At 50.0% G+C, this 24,765-nt stretch overlaps 10 protein-coding genes across 10 annotated transcripts; 5 read left to right on the top strand and 5 right to left on the bottom strand.

The window, feature by feature from the left end:
* Nucleotides 1–3,857: 3,857 nt before the first annotated feature.
* N7484_004940 (origin recognition complex subunit 4) lies at nt 3,858–6,056 on the bottom strand (the record flags this gene model as incomplete). The annotated part of the gene is made up of 2 exons (XM_057115360.1): nt 3,858–4,484; nt 4,542–6,056. 2 exons carry the CDS (start codon nt 6,054–6,056, stop codon nt 3,858–3,860), a joined length of 2,142 nt encoding a protein of 713 aa, XP_056975500.1.
* Nucleotides 6,057–7,059: 1,003 nt separating this feature from the next.
* On the top strand, nt 7,060–7,641 carry N7484_004939 (PaaI family thioesterase; the record flags this gene model as incomplete). The annotated part of the gene is made up of 2 exons (XM_057115359.1): nt 7,060–7,161; nt 7,228–7,641. 2 exons carry the CDS (start codon nt 7,060–7,062, stop codon nt 7,639–7,641), a joined length of 516 nt encoding a protein of 171 aa, XP_056975499.1.
* A 271-nt stretch (nt 7,642–7,912) lies between these two features.
* Nucleotides 7,913–9,696, bottom strand: N7484_004938 (secretory pathway gdp dissociation inhibitor; the record flags this gene model as incomplete). The annotated part of the gene is made up of 8 exons (XM_057115358.1): nt 7,913–8,001; nt 8,056–8,313; nt 8,363–8,914; nt 8,964–9,309; nt 9,361–9,388; nt 9,448–9,507; nt 9,568–9,592; nt 9,651–9,696. The coding sequence occupies 8 exons, from the start codon at nt 9,694–9,696 to the stop codon at nt 7,913–7,915; spliced, it is 1,404 nt and encodes a 467-aa protein (XP_056975498.1).
* A 476-nt stretch (nt 9,697–10,172) lies between these two features.
* Nucleotides 10,173–11,064, bottom strand: mrpl4 (mitochondrial 54S ribosomal protein uL29m; the record flags this gene model as incomplete). Its single annotated transcript, XM_057115357.1, has 3 exons — nt 10,173–10,328; nt 10,474–10,640; nt 10,707–11,064. The coding sequence occupies 3 exons, from the start codon at nt 11,062–11,064 to the stop codon at nt 10,173–10,175; spliced, it is 681 nt and encodes a 226-aa protein (XP_056975497.1).
* A 460-nt stretch (nt 11,065–11,524) lies between these two features.
* N7484_004936 (NOT2/NOT3/NOT5 family protein) lies at nt 11,525–13,716 on the top strand (the record flags this gene model as incomplete). The annotated part of the gene is made up of 8 exons (XM_057115356.1): nt 11,525–11,537; nt 11,848–11,955; nt 12,037–12,178; nt 12,275–12,690; nt 12,758–12,822; nt 12,876–13,144; nt 13,206–13,560; nt 13,624–13,716. 8 exons carry the CDS (start codon nt 11,525–11,527, stop codon nt 13,714–13,716), a joined length of 1,461 nt encoding a protein of 486 aa, XP_056975496.1.
* Nucleotides 13,717–13,982: 266 nt separating this feature from the next.
* Nucleotides 13,983–15,090, bottom strand: gtmA (gliotoxin thiomethyltransferase; the record flags this gene model as incomplete). The annotated part of the gene is made up of 4 exons (XM_057115355.1): nt 13,983–14,407; nt 14,474–14,530; nt 14,582–14,620; nt 14,694–15,090. The coding sequence occupies 4 exons, from the start codon at nt 15,088–15,090 to the stop codon at nt 13,983–13,985; spliced, it is 918 nt and encodes a 305-aa protein (XP_056975495.1).
* A 585-nt stretch (nt 15,091–15,675) lies between these two features.
* Nucleotides 15,676–19,401, top strand: N7484_004934 (condensin subunit SMC2; the record flags this gene model as incomplete). The annotated part of the gene is made up of 4 exons (XM_057115354.1): nt 15,676–15,702; nt 15,754–15,794; nt 15,874–19,080; nt 19,137–19,401. 4 exons carry the CDS (start codon nt 15,676–15,678, stop codon nt 19,399–19,401), a joined length of 3,540 nt encoding a protein of 1,179 aa, XP_056975494.1.
* Nucleotides 19,402–20,215: 814 nt separating this feature from the next.
* N7484_004933 (CUE domain-containing protein) lies at nt 20,216–20,895 on the top strand (the record flags this gene model as incomplete). The annotated part of the gene is made up of 2 exons (XM_057115353.1): nt 20,216–20,488; nt 20,608–20,895. The coding sequence occupies 2 exons, from the start codon at nt 20,216–20,218 to the stop codon at nt 20,893–20,895; spliced, it is 561 nt and encodes a 186-aa protein (XP_056975493.1).
* A 357-nt stretch (nt 20,896–21,252) lies between these two features.
* psf2 (DNA replication protein PSF2) lies at nt 21,253–22,178 on the bottom strand (the record flags this gene model as incomplete). The annotated part of the gene is made up of 3 exons (XM_057115352.1): nt 21,253–21,361; nt 21,418–22,004; nt 22,065–22,178. The coding sequence occupies 3 exons, from the start codon at nt 22,176–22,178 to the stop codon at nt 21,253–21,255; spliced, it is 810 nt and encodes a 269-aa protein (XP_056975492.1).
* A 264-nt stretch (nt 22,179–22,442) lies between these two features.
* alg10 (dolichyl-P-Glc:Glc(2)Man(9)GlcNAc(2)-PP-dolichol alpha-1,2- glucosyltransferase) lies at nt 22,443–24,453 on the top strand (the record flags this gene model as incomplete). Its single annotated transcript, XM_057115351.1, has 3 exons — nt 22,443–23,199; nt 23,259–23,396; nt 23,459–24,453. 3 exons carry the CDS (start codon nt 22,443–22,445, stop codon nt 24,451–24,453), a joined length of 1,890 nt encoding a protein of 629 aa, XP_056975491.1.
* Between the last annotated feature and the right edge of the window lie 312 nt (nt 24,454–24,765).

Below are 24,765 nucleotides of genomic sequence, written 5' to 3'. Positions count from 1 at the left end.
AACCCTTTCAAATTATCACACCCTACTCCGTACAGTATGAAGACAGCACCCAACCATGGTACTATATTGCAAATCGGGATAGTCCAGATAAGACTTCAGCAAGGTGTTCATGAATCAGTAACGGCCACTCCGACCGGGATACTGATACACGTGTGGCGAAAATTCGGCGCTAGAAGGCTTCCAGAAGGATTCTGGAAGACGCTAAGAAGTAATATTCTTCCTTAGCCTTCCATGGCGGGATCCACCGATTGCGATCTGTGCTCGTGTTCGGTCAAAGAATTGCAGACAGGTATTGATTAACTCTCATTTGTCTGTCATATTTTTTTGTTTTGTTTTTCCTTATATCTATCTTTTCAGGCTGTTTGTATCGGGTTCTGAGACCCAATTTTCAGCATAAAGAAAAAGGCTTAGAGTGGAGTCTCCTTCTCCACTTCGTAGTATCGGAAAATTTTCACATCAATATCCAATGTCTTAAACAGACGTAAAAGAATCCTCTTTCGGGCTTCACCGATATCTTTGTCCGATGGAAACCGCTCTTTCTGCGAAGATATCCGCGTGATTGTTGAACTCCACTCCGTGAAGGACACGGATTGTAATACTCCACCGTTTCCGTGAAAGAAGGGCGGGAACAGAACCACTGTTTCGTTCCACGTGGCTGATCGACACCGAAAATGAAATTGTGACATGTGGAGGAGGTTTTTGTCTCGGTTGAAAGTTCAGTTGGATGCAGCTAGGGGGTTTCGGCCGACGATCGTGATTTCATCAATGACTTGCATGGAAGGATCAACATCCATGTGGCTTCATTGCACATGAAGTTAGTAGGGATCAATACTAGTGTATACCATCCTTTCATATAACTCCGGACACTAAGCAAATTTCTCATTTTTGGATAGGTTTGAGATTAGTAGCCTTATGGCCCCCTCGGAGTTAATGCTGACTTAATTAACATTGGGGGCTAAGGGATAATTAGCATGCCTCAACCTATACAGCGCCTTAATCTCCAAACTTTTTGAGGCGTCCATAGGGTGTCATCGTCCAGGGCAAACATCCATGCCCCTGCGCCTTGCACCTTACCAGCCTCTTGCAAGCCTGCCAGAAGCGAAATTAGGTTGCAACCTCGGGCGCATATCAGCGAATTGTGTGCAGGCAATGCTCTCTGCAAAAACGCACTTATGTGAACTAATCTCCCTTAGCTTCTGCAATTTCTGGCATGCATCAATATTGTCTCCATTATGCTGTCATCCTCTCACCATACTCTGCATCACCTGTACTCAGATCGCTGTGACTCGCTACTGCATGGTGGCGGGGAAGACGGGATTAACGGGCTGATCGTCAAATCGAATCATGTCATGATGTTACTCTGAATCGCCAAACCCCTCCTCGTCGATCCATGAGGAATTCGGCTGGCTTGTGGAAGTTTGATTCTGCTGATTCCCCCAGTTATCCTCCGGCTGGCATTTTATGCACACCTAGACGGTCGCTACATTATTCTTCCCACAACTCTGTACCGACATCCTCGGGTTTTGGAATGCCATGGGACCGCGAGGACAGGGTAAAGCGTAAGCGAAAATGAGCTGCAACCTGAAAGCGGGGTTACAGCACTAACTTAGTTCACATTCCCATGCATCAACTCCACATGGTCCTGAAAACACGTTTCATCTAGGACTTTTTACTGCAGAACACCATCTACGGATTGGTTTATCACACCGGGAGGCGCGCTGATCATCCATATGAGGTCCAAATCCCGGTGTTTTTGGCAATCGTTGCACCAGACCCCGTAGGTCTAGTGTTCCGATGTCCCCGAATACAAATCTTGACCGACTCAGTCCTGTCCCCAAGGGCTAGACGGGAGCTACAGTATAGCTAAAGCACGCAGGGTGCCGCGCTCGCACTAATGTTTAGCTGCTTTTCTAGTTACTCCGTCTTCAAAGGTAAGCAGAATTGAGAAGAAAAAAAAAGTAAAAAAGGAAATACTTGCGAAAAGCGTCGGATCTCCAATTCCTAGATGAATTTCCAACGGCCTCCCTTCTTCTCCACCGCTACACAACATGCAAGTCGGGAAAATCCCTTAACCACCCAATTCCTTGGTGGATCATTGCTTGCAGAATTGTGGAGTCCTGCACCTCGACCAAAACTGCTACATACAGTACACATGTACCTAACGTTAGTTCCCAACTGATCATCGCAGTAACGTGTCCAATTTCCCGCTAACAGTCGCTTCAAAGGAGCATAGCGGCCAAAGGATCGAGATCCATCTGGACGGGACATAGTGCTTTAAGCGCTGAAGCTATGGAGACAAAAGCCAAGTTTACGAACTGTGATCCTACGTGCTACTTCCAAGGTTTTGAGGTTTTTTCTTTACCCGGTGAATGCAGTGCTGCAGAGTGATATCCTAGCCACTGCGCGCAAGGGTTTCCTTTTCTAGCTGCTCAAGCTGTGGCTTATACTAGGTACATTTTCAAGGTATGTGTATCTTTAGGCGGATAAATATACCAAAATTGAAATGATCGTCCCACATCCCCTGCCTCGTTTCCTGGGTCTGCGACATGTCACTTTTGACACATGGCGAGCGCACTTGCATGCCGCGTGCTTCAGGGTTCATATCTGGGCCAATTGTGCGTCGGCTTTATTGTGGCAAACTATAGCGGGATTTCCTAACAGGGGCAATAGTTGGAGGAGGCTTGGTTTCCTAAAGTAGTGATTTGCATTCAGTACCAAGGTTGTTGTTCCTGCAATATATACCCGGTGGGATGGTGAATCTTCTTTTTACTGCCTCATATCACATCGTTGTGGAAAACACCTGCACATTTACATATTGTAAATACAGAAAACTAGGTACAGGGAGTCCTTGAGAAATAAATAAAAAAAAAAAAAAAAAAAAAAAAAACAAAACGAGTCCAGGGCTCGCCCAGGCTCTGTAAGACGCCTGAATATTCCAATGTTTGCCATATCCCTGTCCCATGTGGCTAAACCTAACAGACAGAGCACAAGACAGACTTCTATACCAGTCCTGTCTACCCCTAGATCAGGCATTAGGGCATGTGGCTATCCACATCCGAAGTAAAGCCGGAACTTACCATCCGGGCAGTTCATGCCACCAGCTAAATTCCACATCAATTCAATAGTCCCCGGGGCCACTGGCAATCATAATCCAAACCAGATAGGTAGCTCTAATTTGCTCACAGTCCCAGCCCTCAGTTCTTGGCACTTGTACTCCCGCAAGACGGCAAGGTGCAGACCAGGCAAGGATGGCCTGGATCTATCTTCCCTTCTCCCGCTCCTCCCCGGGTGTGTAATGAATACCCTAGCCTGGGCACACGGGGCTGCAAACCTTGCAAGTATTTGCCTCCGGGACTACTGCCCTCCGAGCCTAGGCAGAAATCAATCTCATCTGGCAGGGAGAAATGAAGATCATCACCGCCACAACTTGCTTACACTAACGTCCTAGCGCGGCCGTAGCTTAACAAGGGGTGCCCCGCCAATAGGTCCGTGGGTGTGATATGTCATATATGGAATCTTCGATCAGATCGCGTGAAGAAACCAGGCCTGCATACAGTACGCTAACGAGGACGCGGTTTGCCATGTGTTTTGGCTTTTTGGCGGGTCTGTTTGTGACGAATGTTAATTTCGGTGGCGTGGTCACAAGGACGTGTACCTGTTAAAGACTAATAATTTGTTGGATTGTGAATGGTGGATTGGTAACCGATGTGATTACCATGCGTGAAGGATCAATAGGGAAGGGTGGGGGTGCAGCTGGTTCTGGTTCTATGGCCTGAGCGAATCAATTGGAGTGACTGATGGATTACCCGGGTACATGTAATTCAGTAGAGTATATATTTCTGATACGGTTGTAAGTATCAACCGTCTCTCCACCATTGGCCAAGAGAAATGCCCGAACCGGCCATCTCAACTACCTCCTCGAAGCTGATTTCCACACGGAACATCTGTCCATCAGCTGTGCCGTTTCCTCCGCCGACTGGCGTGACAAGTGCCCAGTTAACCAATTTTTCCCAGGACTCGCGTGCCACGTCGCGGCCCCAAACACGGCCGGGTGTAGCTGCAGCACCGGATACCGAAGCGGATGTTTTGGCAGATGTGAGCAGACGCACGTATTCGGCGTAGGCTGCCGGGAAGGACAGTGCGAGTGGTGCCACGCTTTGGGATTGAGGACCATCGAGTCCTGGGTCGAAGAGTGCTGCTAGGCGGGTTGCGGCGAGGAGCAGGGCTAGTGGTAATGATGAAGGGCTCGATGAGGAGGTGATTGATGCGGAGAATGGGAGGGGTGCTGGGTCAGAGCAGGAAAGGGATTGCGAGGCGAAGCTCTTTGGGATTGGGATTTGCATTGCGAGCTTGTCGGCTGCTTGGGTGCTGAGGTTTAGATCGCTAATTGGTAGCAGTGCACTCGTCAGGAAGTCCTTTACGGACTTGGTCTGGTGGTAGATCCGTTTGAGGTGGAACTGGAAGTCCTTGTCCTCCCACATGTGCTGGAGAAGATGTTAGCTCAGGTGGATGGTGGTTTTTTCCTTTATGGTGGCTGTTACCTTCAAATATACTTTCCAGCCATCCAGTAGTGTCTTCCAACCTGTCGTTTCCAAGACAGCACGCTCAGAACCAAGTGCGTCTGCAAGTTGTAGGGTTTCGTTCTCATTGAGATCCAGACTTGCCATGCAGATTTCCGAGAAAACTTCGTATGTTCTAGGAAGTGGAACATATACATATCGGTGACTGAATCGACTCTTGACCCGTTTCTCAAGCATCTCAGTCACGTCGACTTTGGTGGTAAGCCCGAGCACTGCAATTGGCGCCTTTCGGGCCTGCGCAATATCAAAAAGGTTGTAGAGCAATGTCTGTCGCGGATGAGTCACGAATAGGTCGAACTCATCGAGAATAATAATGATAGACTTGGCAGCCGTCACTCCATTTTTGTTTGAAGAAGTCCCGAATAGCTCCTCGGGGTGGGAGAGCAAGGCCAAGAGAGTTGCCATTGTGTCCGCATAAGAGTTGATCTTGAGAGTGTCGTCCTCGGTGTTGGTCTCACGACCAAGCTGACGCCACATCTCTCGAAGAGCTAGACGGTCGTCCGTATGGAGGAAGCCGTTCAGACGAACAACATGAAAGTCCTCCCCATGACCCTTCGCAAGAGATGAAATGATCGTTTCGACCATTGCTGTCTTTCCAGAGCCTCGTGATCCTAGAAGGAGCATTGAGTTACCTTCACCAACGGTAACTGTCTGCTCAAGCAGATGGTTGACTTTGTCGTATTCGCTTTCGAGTCCTTTGAGGGGAATCTGTCGCTTCCCAGCAAGCTTCTCCAGGAGAAAGTTTGTAAGAATGCGGGCCTCTTTATCAAGCCCCCGGTGGCAAATATTCTGTAGAGCTTCCACGTACTCAGGAAGGGGCTCTGCCATCTCCACGCTCTCCTCCACCTCAGGCTGTTCTTGATGCAAGTCTTGTTGGAGCTGCATCGCGACGAGATCATCAAGACCGTCATTATATGTCTCCGGTGAGTCTGATTGGTCCTCGTTTACAAATCCAGCATTTGTACCATTTGACTTCGGTTTGGCGGCAGCTCGTCTAGATCTCGTCCTCGCGAGTGGTTTGGGCGATTTCTCATCGAAGCCCATGTCGACGTCATCTACAGATTCTTGTCTCGTCTTCTGGACACTTCTTGCTCCACGAGTACTGCGAGGTGTAGCAGCTGCCCTCCGCGTCGAAGTGGGTGTCTGACCATCCCCTTCGTATCGCTGGGGCGCTTTGCGCTGCCGTCCGCTTGCGCGTGTGCTCCTCGGCGTCCCCACATCTGACGCATCGTCTGCATCATCAAAGCCAAGCCCTTCAGGTACCTGTACACTCTTTCGGCGTGTCGATTGTCGTCGAGATGGTCTTGATCGGGGGCCACGGTATTCTTGGTCCTCTTCGGAGTCTGGTTCAGCATCAGGAGATGAGGGCGCGGAGTAGGCATCATCACCTTCACTTCCCATGGCGACATCACCGTCCTCATCATGGGCTGGCTCTTCGGAGACTCTTCTTCGCTTGGCTGCGCGGGGATCCCTCATGATTGCGCTGTAGTTGAGGCGGTAGATGTATAGTTGAATCAAAGGATAGGATCGTGGGATACGAGCTGCTGAGAAAGGAAAAATCCGACAGTGGATTCCACAAGAGACTTTGTAGAGTCCTTGCGACTGCTGATATGATCAAGGCCAATTGAAACACATCAATTGCGTCTCAAGGATCATGCCGTGCCGGGTACGTTATAATTGGGAGCTCATTGGCCTTTATTTTGGTGATAAATGGCTTGATTAAAAGCCCAGGAATCGAATGAAGTACTGATGTGCCCAGGTGTGCTTCCCGAACAGTGAATCCAGGTGTAAGGGGAAGCTGTTGACGATTGTTCGGCAACAAATCGCAATCTCCGTGTTTTACGCGCCTCAGGCTGCGCGAAATGGTTTTCCCTTTTAGTGCACACCCCTTGCCGCTTTTGGTCACGCCCTGTTATATAACCAACGGTCACATGATCAGTTTGATCTATAGTCTAGAGCTGAAGTTAGCGCTCTGCGACTGAGAAACTTGGAGAATATTGCTTATTGGCTAGGTTTATCTATAAAGTCCATGCGGTCTTCCTATGATCACTGAAAACCCGGTACTTGTAGCCTTGTATTTGGGAAAATTGCGATCATGGTCGAAGCCTCGGAATATATCCATGAACTGACTTCCCTTGGATAAAGCCCGGATGGCCAAATGCATTCTGCCATCAAGCTATAGACGCAAGACTACCCATTGGCTCATGTCGTGGAAACAGAGTGACCTAGTATCGAAAATATATTCAGTACCCAACCTTTGATAAAAAGGCAGATTGACCCAATCCCAATCCCGGCGAACAAAGCCGCCCAGGTCTTTCATCCGAGCCGAGGTTCGTCCACCCCCGACCGAGCTCCATGGGGTAACCTTAAGCTGGGCAACGGATCTTCCTTACTACCTACACCCCATAATTCTAGAGTGCTCACGCCTTTGATTTTTCTTTGTTCTCTTCTTCTCCATATACCCCGAACCTCACATATCATGTCCACTCACCAAATACTCCCGCCAGCTCGGGAAATGACCGACTTCGAGCAACACGTCTACGAATGCACGTACATGATAGGCAAGGAAGCCGCCGACGTAGTGCGTATACCTGCTAATCCAAGCCCTCACCACATCCGGCTGGTATCTGACTGACAAGCTTAACAGCGCTGGGACGTCAACGCCCAAGAATGCAACCTCCGCTTCGAATCCGCAACCCGCGGTCCACCCACTAAAGTTGCCTTCACTCTGACCGTAACTCCCTCTCTCAGCAATAAACTTGGAAGCTTGCATGGTGGCTGTGCTGCGACTCTAATTGATATCCTTTCGACCACGATCTTGCTAGGAGTCTCGTCGCCCGGGAAGTTCGGGTTTGGTGGCGTGAGCCGGAACTTGAGGTTGACTTATCTCCGGCCCGTGCCAATTGGGACGGAGGCAAGGATTGTGTGTGAGGTTATGCATGTTGGGAAACGGTTGGCGCTGTTACGGGCGGAGATTCAGAAGGCGGATACTGGGGATGTTTGTGTTGTTGGGGAGCACGAGAAAGCTAATACGGACCCGGAGGTTGATCAGAGGATTTGAGGTATAGACTGGATGTTTATAACGGCTTTATATACTTATACCCACCTTTCTCGGTGTGATTTAGAATGGCGAATATCATAAAAGAAGGAATGAATGATGATGAGAGACAGGTATATTTGCGCTTGCTACAACCTCCTGTTTAGTCTGACCGGGACCTGGGACCCGTGGAGGAAAACAAAGAATCAACGAACGACGAGCATCAAAATGTCCAAGAGAATATAATCATCCTAGCATCTAGGTCATAGATCATCCCATGGAAGGATATCTATATCTACTCCTGAGCAAGCTGTTGGTCCTCACGGAGACCCTCAACAACCAACTCCTCGCCAACAGCACGGCGGTAGATGTCCCGCACATCAACTTAAGTGAGTTAGTGAAAAGAACAAAATGGGTTAATGTGCTATAGGTACTTACCGTTTGTGGTCTCGAAGTGAGATGTGGCATCGTAGCTCTTGGAAATGAAGATGTTATCACTGGTACCATCCTCCAGAGGCTCGTAAAGAGGAATGGGAGGTGCCTGGAACTTCTCTTCAATGGCGCCCAGGCGCTCAAAGCCAGGCTCAAGCTCCATGTGAGGGTTAGCGTCGTTCTCGGCAATGGTCGAGACAATAGCAATGTAGTAGCCCTTGGGGCAAACGTTGTGTGCAGCGGAGACCATGGCAATGTAAATATCTACAAAAATCAGCGAGAGACCTCAAAAAAAGAGCAGGATATTTCTGACCGTGCTTGCGTCCGACCTGGGACTGAGGAATGATGAGCTGCAGCGAATCACTGCCATCGGTCTTGTCAATGGGGTGCTTCAAGATGCAGATCGCCTTGAGCAGGTATCCGGTAACGCGGACCTTGCCAGGGAAGTAGGAGGGGTCGGCAATAATCTTCTTTGTCTTGGTCTCAAACTTCATGACCTCGGCGTTCTCATCGCGATCCTTCATGGTGGCCTTGATACCGGAGACCTTGCCGCCCTCGTACAGCACCTCATCAATGTCGGTGTTCAGCATGTAGGTACCGCCATAGATGGCAGAAAGACGAGCAAAGCCCTGAGGAAGCTCACCCAGACCGTAGAGAGGGTAGATGTATGGGGACTTTCCGTAACGGGCCATGGAGTTAACGTAGAGACGGATACGGTTGATAGCGTCGACAGCCACACCGGGCTGGTTGATGTACTCGTCGGATGGGTACAAAGCCATGGAGTGGCCAACGAAATCACGGGTGTTTTCCTCAAGGTTGAATTTATCGTAGACATCCTTCATGGTGACGGCGTTGATGTTCAGACCTAAACGAGTTAGCTACTATACACCTCTGGCAACATTCGCATCACATACCCTGGTGAGTGGCGGGATCTTCCTCCTTGAACTCGCCAACCCACTCCAGGAACTTCTTGGCTCGGCGCTTCTCAAAGAGACCCATGAGAGAAGAGCGCAGAGCCTCACCAGCATCGGAGGGCACCTTGGCCACGGTCGCCTTGGGACCCTTGCCCTGCTGAACGTAGCTACCGGCGATCTGCTTGAACTCGAGGTATCGGGTGACATCGGTGGAAACCAAAATGTTTGTCAACTCGCCGTTGGCCATCAGCAGCTTGGGGACCAAGTCAATGTTCCAGTCATTGACACGGCCATATTTCTTCCAAGGCTCCTCCCCGGCGGGAACATTGCCGTACTTCTTGAACAACTGCAGAGGCGGTCAGTAGGGTCTCTTTCTCGCTCCATTTAGCTGGCATACTGTTTCGATGTTGACGGAGGCTGCCTCTCTAAAGCAATTGTTAGCTACATTCCATCGGTGGCGTGGTACGAAGCTCCATTTACGTACCCTCCGTAGTGGTCATTGCGGTCGATGTGGAGGACCTTATTACCCTTGACACTCAGAACACTAATACAAAGAAGCAGTAGTCAGCATTAGTCACGAATCATGGTTAATTCAAGAACTTACCCAGACAGAACACACTCGGTCAATCCTGCACGAGAAGTTGGTCAGCGTTTGAAGAGGTGTGGAATGGCGGGGTAGCATCGTACCAGTGCCGAGCACAACGACATCGTATTCGGGCGCGATCTCATCCATAGTGGATATAGCGGGATGATATTGGGGGTAAAGAAGGATACAAAAAGGAAGGGAGTTAGCCGGAGGCAAAAGGGAAAAAGAAAGGTTTCTCCTGGTATCTTGTCCCCGCGGATCAACAGAAGCGGTAAGAAGAGGAGACTATTTGGCGGGCCCGCCACTAGTGACTTAGTTTACCTCATCCACGGAGCAGATTCTCGAGAAAGGCCCCTTTCCCAACCTATAGGCATCGAGATTTATAGATTAAGCCCCTGGGTCTATAATTATCTCTCTTCAGGAACCCCTGAGTGATGTTATAAAACTCGCATTGCGATGACTTAAATTCAAGACTAGACAAGCTTCCATAGACATCGCGCTGTTGATATTTTACATGAAAAAACTATATAGAAAACACAATGAAAGATCACCAGAATATTGCTACAGATTCCTCAAATGGGTCTCAACCAACTCTCACAACAGTGATCGGAATGACTCCATCTTTAAGGCTTGGAGGCTTGAACCTCGTCAGCCTCAGGGGCCTCCATGACATCTTCATACTCCGGGCGAGCTCCCTGCTCATACAGACGCTGTGCCTCTTCCCAAGCGTACCAGCGCTCACGCAACACATGTTTGATGCTCTTCATGGTAATCACGATCTAAAAAGACGGTTTTATTAGCAAACCAAGTTTCGAGGACACATAGAATGAAACTAGCCAGAAAGGCTTTTGGAACCACAAATGATGGCTTGTCGTGGCGACTGAAGATTGACAAGAGCGTCGAAATAGAGGTAAGGGAGCTTACAGTCTTGTCCCGGCCATCAGCTTCGTGCTCTCCGTATCCAGCCTTCAGACGGTCTCTCTCCATGTTCGAGGTAGCGATACGGTTGCGTTCCTTAATGCAGACCCACCAAAGTTTGTGAAGATCGTCCCAGCTCTTGTCGCGGAGTTCGGTAACAGCCCATGAGCGACCTGAATCGGAAGTTAGAACATGCTTTGTACGATGGCAGGAAAATATTAGAGCATTGATTTACTCACCGTGGGCCATGTCGAATTCCGGGACACTGATGGCCTCACGCGATGGAGGGAAGAATCCCCAAAGTCCATGGTCGGGATTCTTGGGCCGGGGAGGCAGGTTCTCAGAGGACACAGGTTTCGGCAATGGGTACTTGGAAACGCCAAGTTTGAATCGTGGGCCAGTGCGATGAATGGCTGATACAGCTCGGGTTCGGTTCAAGTCGCGTCCTCGCTCTCGGGCAGCGGCAACGGGAGTCGTGGAGAAGCTCGAGGATTGGAATCGAGGCGTGAAATGGAGGGAGGGTGCCAGGTATGGCGGAGGCAATTCAGCCAGGGCAAAGCCCCCGTATTTGGCCAAACGAGCGACTGGCCGATGCATGATGTTGGAATTGACGACTGCAGGGGAAATGCAAGACGAACGGAGATGCGATTTTTCGGGCTCAACGGACGGTCACGTGTACACCATCTAAAGCGACGCTTTGCTATAACGATACAGCAATGTTTTATTTCATTGCCTCAGCAGTGTCGCTTTAAAAATACCGCTTCTTTGTCTCAAGGACAGATTCATGCGTCCTTCTTATCCGACAAGAATATTCGATTCATGATACCTTGAGGCTGCCTGTGTTTCCCAGAACATCCGCGCGCCTAATTATCCAATCGATTTGCTCCACCTCCAGGCGGAGCAGTGCCGCATCAAGTTGGAGAGGCCTTTCATGGTGGACTACCAACGCTCCACAGATCCTGCATCGGTTTGATATTCTACCGTTTCTAATCCCCGAACGAGTTTTGTATAATTTCTGGGATCGTCTCTCTCAGCCTTGTGTCCCGTTTTCTCAACTATGAATCGACCAGGTGCGTCAGTTTCTTCATTACCCTCCGAGCCCTCGTCCCCGGCCTGCCCCCGCTATAGAGAAAAATGTCATGTTACCCCAACAGAGCCTCCTTTACGAAACCCAATGGAAAATGGGTATTCGCCCGCCTAGTATGGAACCAAGAAGAGTTTTATATTGCAATGGCAGCTCGTGTTCAAGACGGCATCACCATATGCGACCGAGACATTTTTCGCAAGGATCTGTGGACACATTCCTGGGCTGGGCCGAAGCATGAACACCATCATTTGAGACCGCGTAGATCTTGCTAACTCCTTGTTCTCCTGTGTTAGGACCTGGTCCACAGCCGCTACGAGGCATGTCCGGATTCCCCGCGCCGCAGCAAGCACAAGCCCGAAACGCAACATTGGCCTCCGCACGATTGCCAAACGGAAAATTGGGTACGTCTGCGGGCTCGTGATGGATTGCGTTGTTAGGACCGGAGCTATGGGTGGATGCTAATGCGTGGGGTGCTGATCTAGGTGGCGCAGCGAATTGGAACTTCAATCTGCCTGTGAGCGGAACTCCCACTCTACAAACCAACCAGCAACGAAATATGGGAACTATGGGCAGTTTTGCGCAGAGCTTGAGTGGCTCGCAACCAGCAACACCGCTAGACCTCTCGTGAGTGGAATTCTGGTCGATCAAACACATGACTTTAACCTCGAGTGGGCTCGAATGCATTATGATCAAAGAAACTGACATTGATTGTGCTTTCAGCGAATTTCCTTCACTTTCAGGCGCGCCCCAGCAGTCACAATCTCAGAACCCCGGGCAACTCGTTTGGGCCAACGCCAGTCAACGAGCCGCACAACATACCCCCGTTCAGAGACAGCAGCACCTTCCTACGTCGCAACCCCCTTCTCGAACCTCCCAAACTCAACCGCATCCTGTACAGCAGCCGTCACAAGCCCCTCACGATGACATGTTTCCCTCCGCCGCCCAGTTCACCAATCGACTGGATGATTTCAGGAATGGCGGACAGGGCATTAGTAGCCAGCTAGGAGCCGGAAGTCAGCCTCAGACGGGTAACATCGACGAATTCCCTCCGTTGGGTCGAAACGTTGCTGCTGAGATCGGCCAAGATAATCGGAGCTCATTGCTGCAGAATACTGCGTTTGGAAGCTACAACACCAGTATGTTATTCGTTGTTGTGCGGGAGAAATGTATGGGCGAAGATGAATAGCTGATCTCAATATGTAGGTATTGGAACATCGCGGTCGCCCGTTAACCAAGGACCCAATGGGGTTTTGGGGCAGGAGAAGGAGGTAGGTTAATCGCCGATCGTCTTTCCCAGGCCCCGCACTCACCGACACTACAGGACTTGAACAACACTCTCATGTCGGGTCAACGCAACTTCAGCGACCCGCAACAATTGCAGCAAAGACAACAACAGGCCGAAGGCCAGGATGTTTCGGTAGTCGCTGGTGCTCAAAGTGCAGAACAACCACCTCTCGCACAGATGAGTGAGCTTGACCGATTCGGCCTGGCCGGCCTGTTGCGCATGATCCACAGCGAGAGCCCCGACGTGGCCAGCCTCGCTGTTGGTCAAGATTTGATGACCCTTGGCCTGGACTTGAATCAGCCTGAGTATGCGCGCCCGCTTCGAACACACTGGCGACTCTAGCTAATGAATTCTCACGTGCCTTAGACCTCTCCACACCTCCTTCGCCTCTCCGTTCGTGTCATCCATGTCTGCAGTACCGCTTGAACAGGATTTTTCTCTCCCCTCTTGCTACAATGTTGCGAACATCCAAGCCCTTCAGTCCCGAATCCCAGGGTTTAGCGACGAAACCCTCTTCTACATTTTCTACAGCATGCCCCGAGATATTATGCAGGAGCTGGTCGCAGAAGAATTGATGGGACGCAAATGGCGGTATCACAAGCTGGAGCGGTGTTGGCTGACTCGTGATGAGACATACCCTGGCCCTGTTGATGTCGAACGGGGTGTAAGCGAACGTGGCGTGTATCTCTTGTGGGATCCTGCCACCTGGAAGAAAGTTCGGGTACGTGATTTCTGATTATCGCCAAGAGCTTGAAAACTATGTATACTGACTATGTCTTCACAGCGTGATTTCATCCTTCGGTATGAGGATCTGGACAACCGGCTGGATTCCAACCGGGTCTCTCGTGGCATTAGTCAGGCGCATCATACTTCATAAATTGAATTGACGTGAATATGGCTCGGGTCAGTCCTTTGTTCAATCAATGGTGTTAGGCTGTCTGCTTTCTGTAATTTTGCTCTACGGGTGGCCTAAAGTACAATGTCGTTCGGGAAATGGGCGTGTTGATTTACCGGGAAAATAAACAGGCTACATGGCAAACCAAGTCATGGCCTGACTCGAATGGCCTTTATGACCTTGTCAGATTTGTATTAAACGTTCAGGATTCGGCTATTCTGCTCAGGTGCCTGAGTATCCCTAACACGTTAACAAGTAGCCATATCATCCAAGACTTGGCATTCTGCAGGCTTCTGCGCCGTCGAAAGGATCGCGATCCATTCCCCAGGCACCTCGCCCTTTTCTCCGTAGGCACCGGCCAGGTACTTCTCTAAGGCCGGTTTAACCTTGTCTCTGTTCTCCTCCTGCAAGGCCTCCGACCAGCAGCACTTCATTACTAGAGGCATCATGAACATGGTCATCTCCACGAACTCAGCCACCGAAAGTGTGTTGTATTTCGTGACAACGTTGACTTTGATATCACGGTAGTCTCGGTCTCTGAGCTGGGATTCAATCCATGTCACAGAATTCCATTGACCCTGGCCTATCATGCCCAGGAATTCCTCGGCTGTCGGCCATGGAAGGTCATTGGATATCGTCGCAATTGCCTTTCCAGCATCCCTTAGCCAGCTCGCTGGACATGTATCATTAGCTGCTGCTTCCTTAATACCCTCGCACATTTAGCAGCAGCTCAACTTACGCTCGATCCAAGTAGTGAAAGCAATGGTTCCTCCTGGTTGCAAGATACGGGTGGATTCTACCAGCATTATCAGGTCACATCAGATTAGCGAAAAGTGAGGAGACTTACCATTCAATGCATCCAACCCTTTTGGAAGGGCCATAAAGGCTAATAAATATAGCGGTTATGTAAGTCAAGGACCAGTCACCTGTGACAGATATACGATGAAGCATTTACATACCAAAAGCCGTGAAGACGTGCGAAAAGTGTTCGGATGGCAACTTTGTATCTTGCGCATCCACAGTCTTCACCTCTACATTAAGCCATTTCTCGCTCTCCACCCGGCGCCGGGTGTACTCAAGCATTCCCTCCGAAAGGTCGCCACATGTCAGCTGCCATTTGGCCCTGACATGCTCGTCCAACTCGCGCTGAAGAATACTGGAGACAACCCCAGTGCCGCAAGCGTTGTCAAGAACCACCAATGGACGGTCTTGGTGCGACTTTGAGTAAGCTACTATGCCACTCTGGCCGATGAGAAGCTGAGCGAATTGTACGGTAGCCCTTTCACCGAGTCTATAAGCTTTGATAAACTTGTCGTCATTGAAGAGAATGTTCCAGTCTGGAATTTCTTGGGCCATAGTTGACGATGTATGGATGAAGTTGGAATTGATGTGTTTGATGAATTTGTAGCTGTAGGTAATTTCTCGATGAGTGAAGCTGATACTTACGCAAGATTCAATTTGGACTTCTAGGGTACTTTATATGTTTGTAATGGCTACCAAGGTGTGGCCGTTCGATTTCACCTGCGCTAGGCATAGGATCGAAAAGTGTCCGAGAATGTCTCCGCGAAGTATGTACTTTGGGGTGATACTTTATGCATATTTCCGATAGCAAAGAGAAAGCGTCAAATATGACATCATTGGAAAGAAAAGGCTGACGTGATTGGATCGCATGTCTACCTTGGTAGCAAGCCCAGATCGTGTGAACTGAGTGCTCTAGTGCTGATAAGTGAGACGACGCATAAGACGGAAACATACACGACGAAAGTGTCCGGGGTATATATCACGTGATCAAGGTCCATTATGCTTATGTCACCCCAGCGCTAGTGCAAAACGGGCAAACCATAAACACCTGATTTGCGGGCAAAACAACAATCGCGCCCCTCTTCATCTCTTCCGACCTTAGATGTACTCCGCCTAGCGAGCCGACTCGCTGTCGCAACCATGAGGATCACAGAGATTGTGATTGACGTATGTCGCTATGCTCTATTCTTCCCGCGCTTTGCTAATGACTTGTTACAGGGCTTCAAATCGTACGCCGTGCGTACGGTTATCTCGGGATGGTGCGCAACCGATTCCTCTCTCCGGACGACGAAAGCGAAGGCATGATCGCAATGAGGATAAGCTAACAACGTACTCCAGGGATGAATCGTTCAACTCCATTACCGGTCTGAACGGTAGTGGTAAATCCAACATTCTCGATGCCATTTGTTTCGTCCTCGGTATTACCAACATGACCACTGTCAGAGCGCAAAACCTCCAAGACCTTATCTACAAGCGTGGTCAAGCCGGTGTTACCAAGGCTAGCGTGACCATTGTTTTCGACAACCGCGACACATCCAAATCTCCGATCGGTTTCGAAGAGTATGCGAACATTTCCGTCACCCGACAGATTGTGCTGGGCGGTACCAGCAAATACCTGATCAACGGTCACCGCGCACAACAGCAAACCGTCCAGAACCTGTTCCAGAGTGTCCAGCTAAACATCAACAACCCCAACTTCCTAATTATGCAAGGTCGTATCACCAAGGTGCTAAACATGAAGGCGGTTGAGATCCTATCAATGATCGAGGAAGCGGCCGGCACACGAATGTTCGAGGACCGACGAGAGAAGGCGATTAAGACAATGGGGAAGAAGGAGTTGAAACTGCGCGAGATCGAAGAGCTGCTCAAGGAAGAGATTGAGCCCAAGCTGGAGAAGCTTCGATCTGAAAAGCGTGCATTCCTCGACTTCCAACAAACGCAGAATGACTTGGAACGGTTGACTCGACTTGTTGTGGCACATGACTATGTGCGCGGCGGGGAGCGACTACGCGTTGCAGGTGAGGAGTGTGACAGCAAGAGGGATATGGTCCAGGCATTGGAAGAAAATGCAATCAAACTGAAGAGCGAGATCGCGCATTTAGAGGAGGACGTCAAGCGAGTCCGTTCTGCGCGCGACAAGGAGCTCCGGAAAGGCGGCAAATTCCAAGGTCTTGAAGACGAAGTCAAGAACCACTCACATGAGTTAGTCCGATTGACAACCGTTTTCGATTTGAAGAACTCTAGCATGGCGGAAGAGAAGGAAAAGCGCAAGTCCATGCAAAAATCTGTCAGTGAGCTCGAGAAGGCACTGAAGGAAAAGCGGAAGATCTACGACAAGGTGCAGGCCCAGTATAATACCGCTAAAGCTGAGCTCGATGCGCAGAATGTTGAAGTGGAGCAAAAAGAGGAATTGCTGCAGACCTTGCAGACAGGTGTCGCCTCGAAGGAGGGACAGGAGAGCGGTTACCAGGGACAATTACAAGACGCACGAAACCGGGCGAGCAATGCCTCCACAGAGCAAGAACAAGCGAAACTCAAGATTGCTCACCTTGAGAAGAGAATCAAAGAGGAGGAACCGCGTGCGAAGAAGGCAAAGGAGCAAAATCAAGGCCTTTTGAAAGACTTGGAGGGTCTCAAGGCTCAAGCTAAGAAGCTTGAGTCAGAGCTCACTCGTCTTGGCTTTGAGCCTGGTAAAGAGGAGCAGATCTATCAAGAACAGTCCCAGCTACAGCGCGATATTCGAGATCTTCGCCAACGAGCTGATGGCCTCCGACGAAAGGTGGCGAACGTTGATTTCAACTACGCCGATCCCCACCCCAACTTTGACCGTTCAAAGGTTAAAGGCCTGGTTGCTCAACTGTTCACTTTGAACAAGGATCAGGTCCCGGCTGCCACTGCTCTCGAGATTTGTGCCGGTGGTCGTCTGTACAACGTTGTGGTCGACTCCGCTGAGACTGGTACTCAGCTGCTTCAGAAGGGAAAGCTGCGCAAGCGCGTGACCATCATTCCTTTGAACAAGATCGCGGCATTCAAAGCCTCTGTAGAGAAGATCGGAGCTGCTCAGAATCTTGCTCCGGGCAAGGTGGATCTTGCTTTGTCTTTAATTGGATTCGATGAGGACGTGCTTGCAGCAATGAACTATGTCTTCGGTAACACCCTGATCTGCAATGATGCCGATACAGCCAAGAAGGTAACGTTCGATCCTGCTGTGCGAATGAAGAGCGTCACCCTAGAGGGCGATGTCTACGACCCATCTGGTACCCTGTCTGGTGGAAGTGCTCCCAACTCTAGTGGCGTGCTTGTAACCCTACAGAAACTCAATGAGATTACCAAGGAGCTGCGGAGCAAGGAGCGCCAGCTTGCTACTCTGGAAGACAACATGAACAAAGAACGGAAGAAGCTGGATGCGGTTCGATCAATCAAACAAGACTTGGATCTCAAGACCCACGAGATCAAGCTCACAGAGGAGCAAATCAACAGCAACTCCTCCTCCTCGATCATTCAGGCCGTCGAAGAGATGAAAGTAAATATCGAGCAGCTGAAGACCGACATTGCCAATGCCAAGACTCGTCAAGCCGAAGCGTCCAAAGATATCAAGCGCATCGAGAAGGATATGAGCGAGTTCAGCAACAACAAGGACAGTAAGCTGGAAGAGCTTCAGACTTCACTCAATGCTCTCAAGAAGGGCCTCACGAAGAATTCTGCTTCTGTGAAAGAGCTACAGAAGGAACTCCAGTCCTCTCGTCTGGACTCTGAACAGGCTGGAAGTGATCTTTCAGCGGCCGAAGAGCAGTTGGCAGAGTCAGGAAACACCTTAAAGGCCCAGGCCGAAGAGATTGAATCTTTGCAGCGGGAACAGACACGGCTCAAGGACGCTCATGACATTGCTCAGGCGCATCTTGAGGATGAGAGGGCTAAGCTGACCGGTTTTGACGAAGAGCTCGCCGAGCTTGATGCCACAATGAAGAGCAAGTCATCGCAGATCACTGAAGAGGGCCTGGAGATGCAGAAGCTGGGCCACCAGCTTGAGAAACTTCAGAAAGACCAGCATGGCGCCTCTCAAGCTGTCGCTCATATGGAGCAAGAGCATGAGTGGATTGCGGATGAGAAGGAGCAGTTTGGTCGCGCCAATACGCCATACCACTTCCAGAGCCAGAACATCGCCGAGTGCAAGTCAACACTGCGCAACTTGACCGAACGTTCCCAGGGTATGAAGAAGAAGATCAACCCGAAGGTCATGAACATGATAGATAGCGTCGAGAAAAAGGAGGCCGCTCTCAAGAACATGATGAGAACCGTTATTCGCGACAAGAGCAAGATCGAGGAAACTATTCTCAACCTTAATGAGTATAAGAAGGAGGCTCTGCATAAGACCTGGGTCAAGGTCAATGGTGACTTTGGAAAGATCTTTGAGGAGCTACTGCCCGGTAGCTTTGCCAAACTGGACCCGCCTGAGGGCAAGGATATCACAGACGGTCTGGAAGTCAAGGTATCTCTGGGTAAGGTTTGGAAGCAGAGCTTGACGGAGTTGAGTGGTGGACAACGGTATGTCTCACAATTTCCCCTTTCCCCTAAAATTTCCATAACTAACTTTGATAAAGATCTCTTGTCGCCTTGTCCCTGATCATGGCCCTCTTGCAATTCAAGCCCGCTCCTATGTACATTCTCGACGAGGTTGACGCCGCATTGGATCTATCCCACACACAAAATATTGGACGATTAATCAAGACTCGGTTCAAGGGATCCCAGTTCATTGTCGTCTCCCTCAAGGACGGCATGTTCCAGAATGCCAACCGTATTTTCCGCACCCGGTTCAGCGAGGGTACCAGTATTGTCCAGGCACTGACCGCTGCCGATATGAAATAAACATCATGAAAATATGTTTATTATGGTCAATTTGTCTTTTTTTTGTATTGGTCTAGCCTGGTGCGAAGCATTTACTATTTCACGACTCGTTGGTCGGCAGCTGGTGTTATGTGGTTTCGAGTTTTGGTCTGGCTTCTTGGTTGGGAAGGGATATTGGTTCATGATCTATGCATGATGAAGGCTTTGTTATTTTTCTTGCACAAGACTTTAGTTTCTCCTGAGAGGCGAATGAAGACCCATGTGAATTTATATATACTTCCTTGGTGGTCTTTTCACCTAACTACAATCTGGATCCGAAGTTAGTTGCAGTAGTATTGCGGTTTATGCATATGCTATGTGGATAAAACGGTCTAGGCATCTGACTGGAGTGACGTATTGGCCAGGAGAAATGCTGTGGTAATGAACTCATCATTTGAAAGCAGGTCGTGGGGTGTACTTCAAGCCATGTAATCTATTGATTCCTCAAGTTTCCAGCCCAATATCATACTTAATCCTCTATTATAATTAGTCAAAGTTCCAAAGCTATTTTGACATAAATCTAGAACGGTGAGGAACAAAGCAAACATCAACTTTGTAATGTCGGAGCCTGGTCCCTCACGTGCACTAGAATCACTCCGAAGTTCTCCATCTCCAACCTTCCAAAGGTGATCAACTTGACCTTGTATCTGCTCCCGCTCTCGGCCCGGACTTGATAGTTTAACGCCTCCCGAGGTCGGCCAAATCCACATGACCTCCTGCCCAACCCGGAATTACTCCGCCTTCGCCCGCACTACGTCGACTCAACCAGACAACCTTCAGGGCGCAACACGACACAATGCACGACGATGAGCCTTCGCTCAACATCCCCTCGCTCTTGACATTAGCAGTCGTTTCCTACTTCGTGCTCCGATGGTTCTTCAACCGCGATGAAGGTTCCAGCGGAGGCCGCCCCCGCCGTGGCAACGTTGTTGATCCGGCCCAAGTGGAACAGATCGCCCAGATGTTCCCCCAGCTAAGCACTCGCGATATCATGTGGGACTTGCAGCGCAATGGTGGCAGTGTTGCGGCGACAACAGAACGAATCCTAGCCGGGCGGGGCCTGGAAACGGTACGTGTTGCGACGCTGATGTTATCATTCACGATCTCCTATCCCAGTCCAGTCCATCATAGCATCGATCGGACATGATCGCTAAGTACTTGCGTTTTATGCTGACGTCTGAATCTTAGCCACCCCCGTCATTCCAACCCCAGGTCGTAATGCCCCGCGGGCATGCCCCAGCCCCGGCTACGTCAACGGCCACATCATCAAAGGCGGATGGACAGGACTTGATCTCCCGATATAATCTCAGCGCGAGACTCGGCGCTGAAAGCGCAGAGAACCAACCGCCCACCTCCCCAAGCGCTTGGTCGCAGAACAAAGAAGAGCGACAGCGTCTACTTCAAAAGCGCCGAGACGAGATGATCCTAGCCGCGCGAAGGAAGATGATGGAGAAGGGCAAGGGCCCAGCCCAATGAGGTGGATTTCCATCCTGTTAAATAATTGCGCCATCTCGATTTTGAATTCTTGGTTGACCTCGCCACAAAAACCCCAGACCTATGTTTCTTGGACAACTCTCCCACTCATTCACGGCGTGCGGGATGTTCTCCCCACCTTCGTTTTGTATTAGAGCGTTTCGCATGCTGTATGGTGTTAGGTAAATTGGAACAGTTTTTGGTTAGAATCGCTGGTTTTTCATCAGACCAGGAAAGTCGGGTATATGAGTCTATATACATTGAATATTCGTCCGGGGGCATTGATCCACGTCGCATATGCACCTTAAACGCCAAAGAGAAATCGTAAGATCAACAAACATAAAGCCCTCCATGCAACATTTAAAACTCCATGTAATCCTCTTCTTCATCTTGGGTCCCGTCGTAACCGCCATTTGCGCGCTCGGCCATTTGTTCCCGCCGAGCTTGCTCTTTTGATGCGCCGATTTTGCTATATGTCCAGTCAGTATAAACAATCTAGAGCTTATATAGTTGTGTATATCATACCGGAGGTTATCCACAACGCCTGTCAGGAACCCACGTTCCTCGCCCAACTCCATCGCACCAACACCTGTCAGCGCAACTCCGCCGCCACCAGTTGCAGCAGCATCCAGAACATCCACACCAGACCTCATTTTCGCCATGCGCACCTCGCGCAAGTCCTTCAATAACCGTCGGATTTGATCCGGATCCATCAGGTCATCACTCGCGGCATCAAGTAGCATATTACCAACCTCGATCCAATGAAACGGCAGCGCAGGGACCTCCCCCGAAGAAGTTCTCGCCTGCGCAGTATTATGTGGCAAAAACGGCGGCGCAGCAAAATATTTTTCCCCGTCCGGTGTGTATTGTGGTCGAGCAGTGGGCTCTAGTCCTTGCTCGTGCATACCAGGCTGGCCTGGTAGCGGAGGCGGGGGCGAGAAAGCATGTTTATAGTCCTGATGTTGAGATTCAACTTCGAGAATCAGACTGAGAGGTTCTGGGTGTAGCCATGTGGGGGGTATAATGTTGGCGCGACGTTGACGTTTTAGAAGCAGCGCGAGCCAGAGGGGAAGGGAGGCACGACGTGGTGGAGCGAGAGGTTCGACAGGCCCCTGGACGGGTCAATTAGTATTCTCGAGCATTACAGGCAAAAACCGAGATTTACGACTTACTCCTAGTAATTCCAGGCCCTCCAGACGCTGTCGGGGTACGATGGTCACCATCTCCATCTCTGCTAGAAAGGCGATCTCCGAGGGCGCAATGCCCTGTGGGAAAGGGAAGGCCATTGTGCGTCACGGTATTGACACGGACGCCGTGCACGTAATAACAGTCAATTGACAAAATTCCAGGCGTTCACGCCGTCAATGCGGCATGTTGGTCTCGTTGCGGGATCGAATCGGGTCTTGATTGAAATGCAGTGTTTGGCGTGTTTGCAGCCTGAATGGAGTAAGTAGCATCTCGTTTACGTAGTTCTTTTCCACTCCGCAATTCCAAATTTCAGCGATTCGAGCTCCAGTCTGCTGAAGCTTCGAGTCGAAGCTTGGAACAAGATGTCTGCTCTCGAGTCAAATCTAAGCCGCGCGGCGCGCTACTCCATTCCATTCGCGCTGGTGTTCATCCCGCTCTGGAGGAGACAAGTTCAAACCGAAGTCCCCGAACCATACTTAGACGAAGTATTTCACGTCCCCCAGGCACAAGCTTACTGGGCAGGCCAGTGGACACATTGGGATCCTAAAATTACTACTCCGCCTGGCTTGTACCTATGGTCCTATCTACTATGCGCCGCGTTGCTCTTCCTCCGCGGGTCTCCGACGAAGCTCACCACCGAAGCTCTCCGCACGACCAATGTTGCCACTACGGCTATGTTCCTACCCTGGAGACTGCAGACACTTTCTGATGCTGTGCACAATTTGAGAAACAACCGGACTCTAGGCTCATGGCTCAGCCATTCCGTCTTGAATATTTGCTTGTTCCCGCCGCTGTTCTTTTTCTCCGGTCTTTACTATACCGATATCCTCGCTCTTTTGGTCGTTATCGAGGCTTATAATTGGGACTTGAAGAGGAATACTGGATCGGGCTTTGCTGCTTTCTTTTCTACGTTGGGATTCCTTGTTTTTGGTCTTGCTGCGCTTGCTTGCCGACAGACCAACATCTTTTGGGTTTCGGTCTTTCTAGGTGGATTACAGGTGGTTCGAAAAATTCGGAGCTCTTCTGAGGCATGCAAATCATCTGGGATCTCAGATATTGTGAAGGGCGGTTTGCAGAATGAGATTTACGATCCTCTTGTCTCGGAGGCTTGCTTAGAAGGTACGTGTAACAGAATTTGGCATTTCCGTTGATTGTACTGATTTAGTGGTTATGGTTAGATTACTTCAAAACCGCTATTTCTCTTGCTACTACTTGCCTCAGGAACCCGCTCGCTACCGTGGCTTCGGTCATACCACACATGATTATTCTTGGAGCTTTTGGTGCATTCGTTTTGTGGAACGACGGTGTTGTGCTTGGTAGGTCATCCTAGCCCTATCTGAAAGTCCAAGTTGAGAACTTCAAGCTAACAAATATCTAGGTCACAAGGAATTTCACACGGCCGGCATACATCTGGCTCAGATGCTCTACATCTGGCCGTATTTTGTCTTCTTCTCTTGGCCACTGCTTATCGTTCCAATGGCAAATATCATTATCCCCGTGACCTTCTTGCCCAAGTATCTAAACTATGGCTTCCCGGAGAAGCAGAGACGGCTCCCAAAGCTCCTCGCTGCCTTGTTTGTCCTTCCAACCATGCTCGCCATCGTCCATTTTAACACGATCGTGCACCCCTTTACCCTAGCCGATAACCGACACTACGTCTTCTATGTCTTCCGGCTTCTCCTGGGTGTTCACCCTGCTGTGAAATATGCGGCCGTTCTGGTCTACTTCCTCTGCGGATGGGCCGTTGTCTCTGCCTTTGGCTTCACTATTGTCCAGGCACCGCCTCGATTACTTCGAATCCCCCAGGCTCCAGCTCCAGCTCCAACACCCGCGCCAGCTGCTGCAACCCCTGCCACCGAGCAGGCCCAAGGAAACAGGAAGACCCGCCGAGCCAACGAGAAGTCTGCAGCCAAGAAGGACCAGCAGCCAAAATCGAAGCCTAAATCAAAATCGAAACCGAAGTCAAACCAGCCCGAGCCTATGGCACCTGAGGCTTATGCTAAGGTTCAAGAAGGCCTCATCAAGCGTCGCAAGGAGCAGCATGGCGCTCCGCGTGTCAGCTTCGTCCTTGTATGGCTTGCAGCGACCACCCTGTCCCTTGTGACAGCCCCCTTGGTCGAACCTCGTTACTTTATCATCCCCTGGGTATTATGGCGTCTGCATCTTCCAGCCATGCCGAACCCTGCCGCATTTCGGAAGCAACGTCCTCAAACCGAAAGGGAGAGAGAAATCAATGACTTGGCTACCAATGCACCCAAGTTCGTTGAGACTGTTTGGTTCTTGGTTATTAACGCTGTCACCGGGTATCTGTTCTTATACAAGGGCTTTGAGTGGCCCCAGGAGCCTGGTAAGATCCAACGGTTCATGTGGTGATTTTCCGCGGAAATGCTATTTCATTGGAAGTACCTGTACAATAGTCCAAAATGTATTTATATTTTACCCAAAGTTCTCAGTAAACTTGTTTGTCGACCTCAGCTGCTACAGACTTCGTCGTGCAGAATGAGGTGGTGCTTGTTCCTGGACAATATATCCTAGGAAACAACTTTGCTCTCATTGGCGCAGTTTCGTTTTTGAGCATCTTGATGAAGAATATCATCTCGACTGAAGCCAGAAGGGAATAGTTCGTTTCATGATGGTGATTCGAATCGCTTTGGGTATGGTGTGTTATATAGAGTACGATGTTTC

The sequence above is a fragment of the Penicillium longicatenatum genome (genome assembly GCF_028827895.1).
Source record: "Penicillium longicatenatum strain IBT 33135 chromosome Unknown contig_2_segment0_segment0, whole genome shotgun sequence".
In the NCBI taxonomy this organism is placed as follows: Eukaryota; Fungi; Ascomycota; class Eurotiomycetes; order Eurotiales; family Aspergillaceae; genus Penicillium; species Penicillium longicatenatum.
This window is presented reverse-complemented; position numbering and strand designations above follow the sequence as displayed.